This window comes from Anneissia japonica, unplaced genomic scaffold (genome assembly GCF_011630105.1).
Source record: "Anneissia japonica isolate Jap-2015-1 unplaced genomic scaffold, ASM1163010v1 scaffold13758_len1169_cov123, whole genome shotgun sequence".
NCBI classification, from domain to species: Eukaryota; Metazoa; Echinodermata; class Crinoidea; order Comatulida; family Comatulidae; genus Anneissia; species Anneissia japonica.
In genome coordinates, this window is record NW_022688796.1 from 1 (window position 1) to 1,158 (window position 1,158).

Sequence of the window (1,158 nt, forward strand, 5' to 3'; positions counted from 1 at the left end):
GTCCATCTTCTGTTCATACGACATGAACACGTTATCGTGACTCTCCGATGAGCTTAAACGTAACAAATTTGTGCGACTAAATGAATTGGTTGGAGAAGGCATTCGTGTCGTCCTTGTAGGGGTAGGCGGAGTCAAGCAAACTGGGGACCCACACTCACTTTGTTGTAGTTTCCAAACGAGTTCCTCATTTTCCATTGAAAGGCGTTTCTTTTCCGTTGACTGTTTGTCTAACGTTTCCTTCAATGCTCTGTGTTCGGATGATAATTGTCTGCAAGAGACGTCACAGAATTTGTCACAAACATCATGATTTGTTCATTCATGTTTATCAGATTTCTTGATAAGATAATAATCAATTTGACTTTTTTTTTACTGTTCTAGTGACAAAATACACCTTGTATTTAAAAACTGGTAGAACATCTAAAATTCAGAATTGAACACTAATACATTACAGAAATTAAATGAAAAATTTAGGTACCTCTCTAAATCGGCTTTCCTTCCAACAATTGCTTTTAATTCTTCAATACGTCGTTCATATCGTTTTATCTTTTCTTCATGTTCAGGAATCACTTCAAGCTATTAATGCAAACAAAATAAAATAAATAAGAAATCCGAAAAGTGATAATGATTAGTCAACACTGCCTTGACATAAACGTAGGTGGTCATTCTGATCTCAATATTTGAGTTTGAAAGTTATCAATATTTGTAGCCATCAAACTAAAATACTTCCAATGATCACAACACTCCCTTCATTCTATAAACCCCTTACAATCTGTCACAACACCCTTCCCCTCATTACACCCCCTTACCTCTTTTTCTAATTCCATTTTTTGCCTTCGTAAATCATGTACACTTTTGTTCCTCAGCTCCAGCACAGTTTTCAGGCTTTCAACCTCCTCTGGTAAATGTTTATATTGAGCAATCGCTGCCTGTTAACAAAGCCATTATAAAATTAATATTAAATCACAAAAACAAAAAATACAATACATATCAGCAAACATTTGAGACAACATATCGGGAATGATATCTGGAATATATTTTTAGAGAGGTTCCTGAACACAACACTAAACAGTACATAAACATTGGTATTGCTTTAAAAATTATTAACCATAGAGGAAAAAAATCCAATTAATTTCTTTCCTCCATGTATTAACTATCACA

At 34.2% G+C, this 1,158-nt stretch overlaps 1 protein-coding gene across 1 annotated transcript; it reads right to left on the minus strand.

Moving 5' to 3' along the window:
• Positions 1-3: 3 nt before the first annotated feature.
• On the minus strand, positions 4-942 carry LOC117123676 (microtubule-associated tumor suppressor 1 homolog A-like; the record flags this gene model as incomplete). Its single annotated transcript, XM_033269680.1, has 3 exons — positions 807-942; positions 476-573; positions 4-268 (listed from the first exon to the last, which is right to left on the minus strand). Coding segments are annotated over exons 1-3 (381 nt in total), but the record flags the coding sequence as incomplete, so codon positions are not given.
• Positions 943-1,158: the final 216 nt, after the last annotated feature.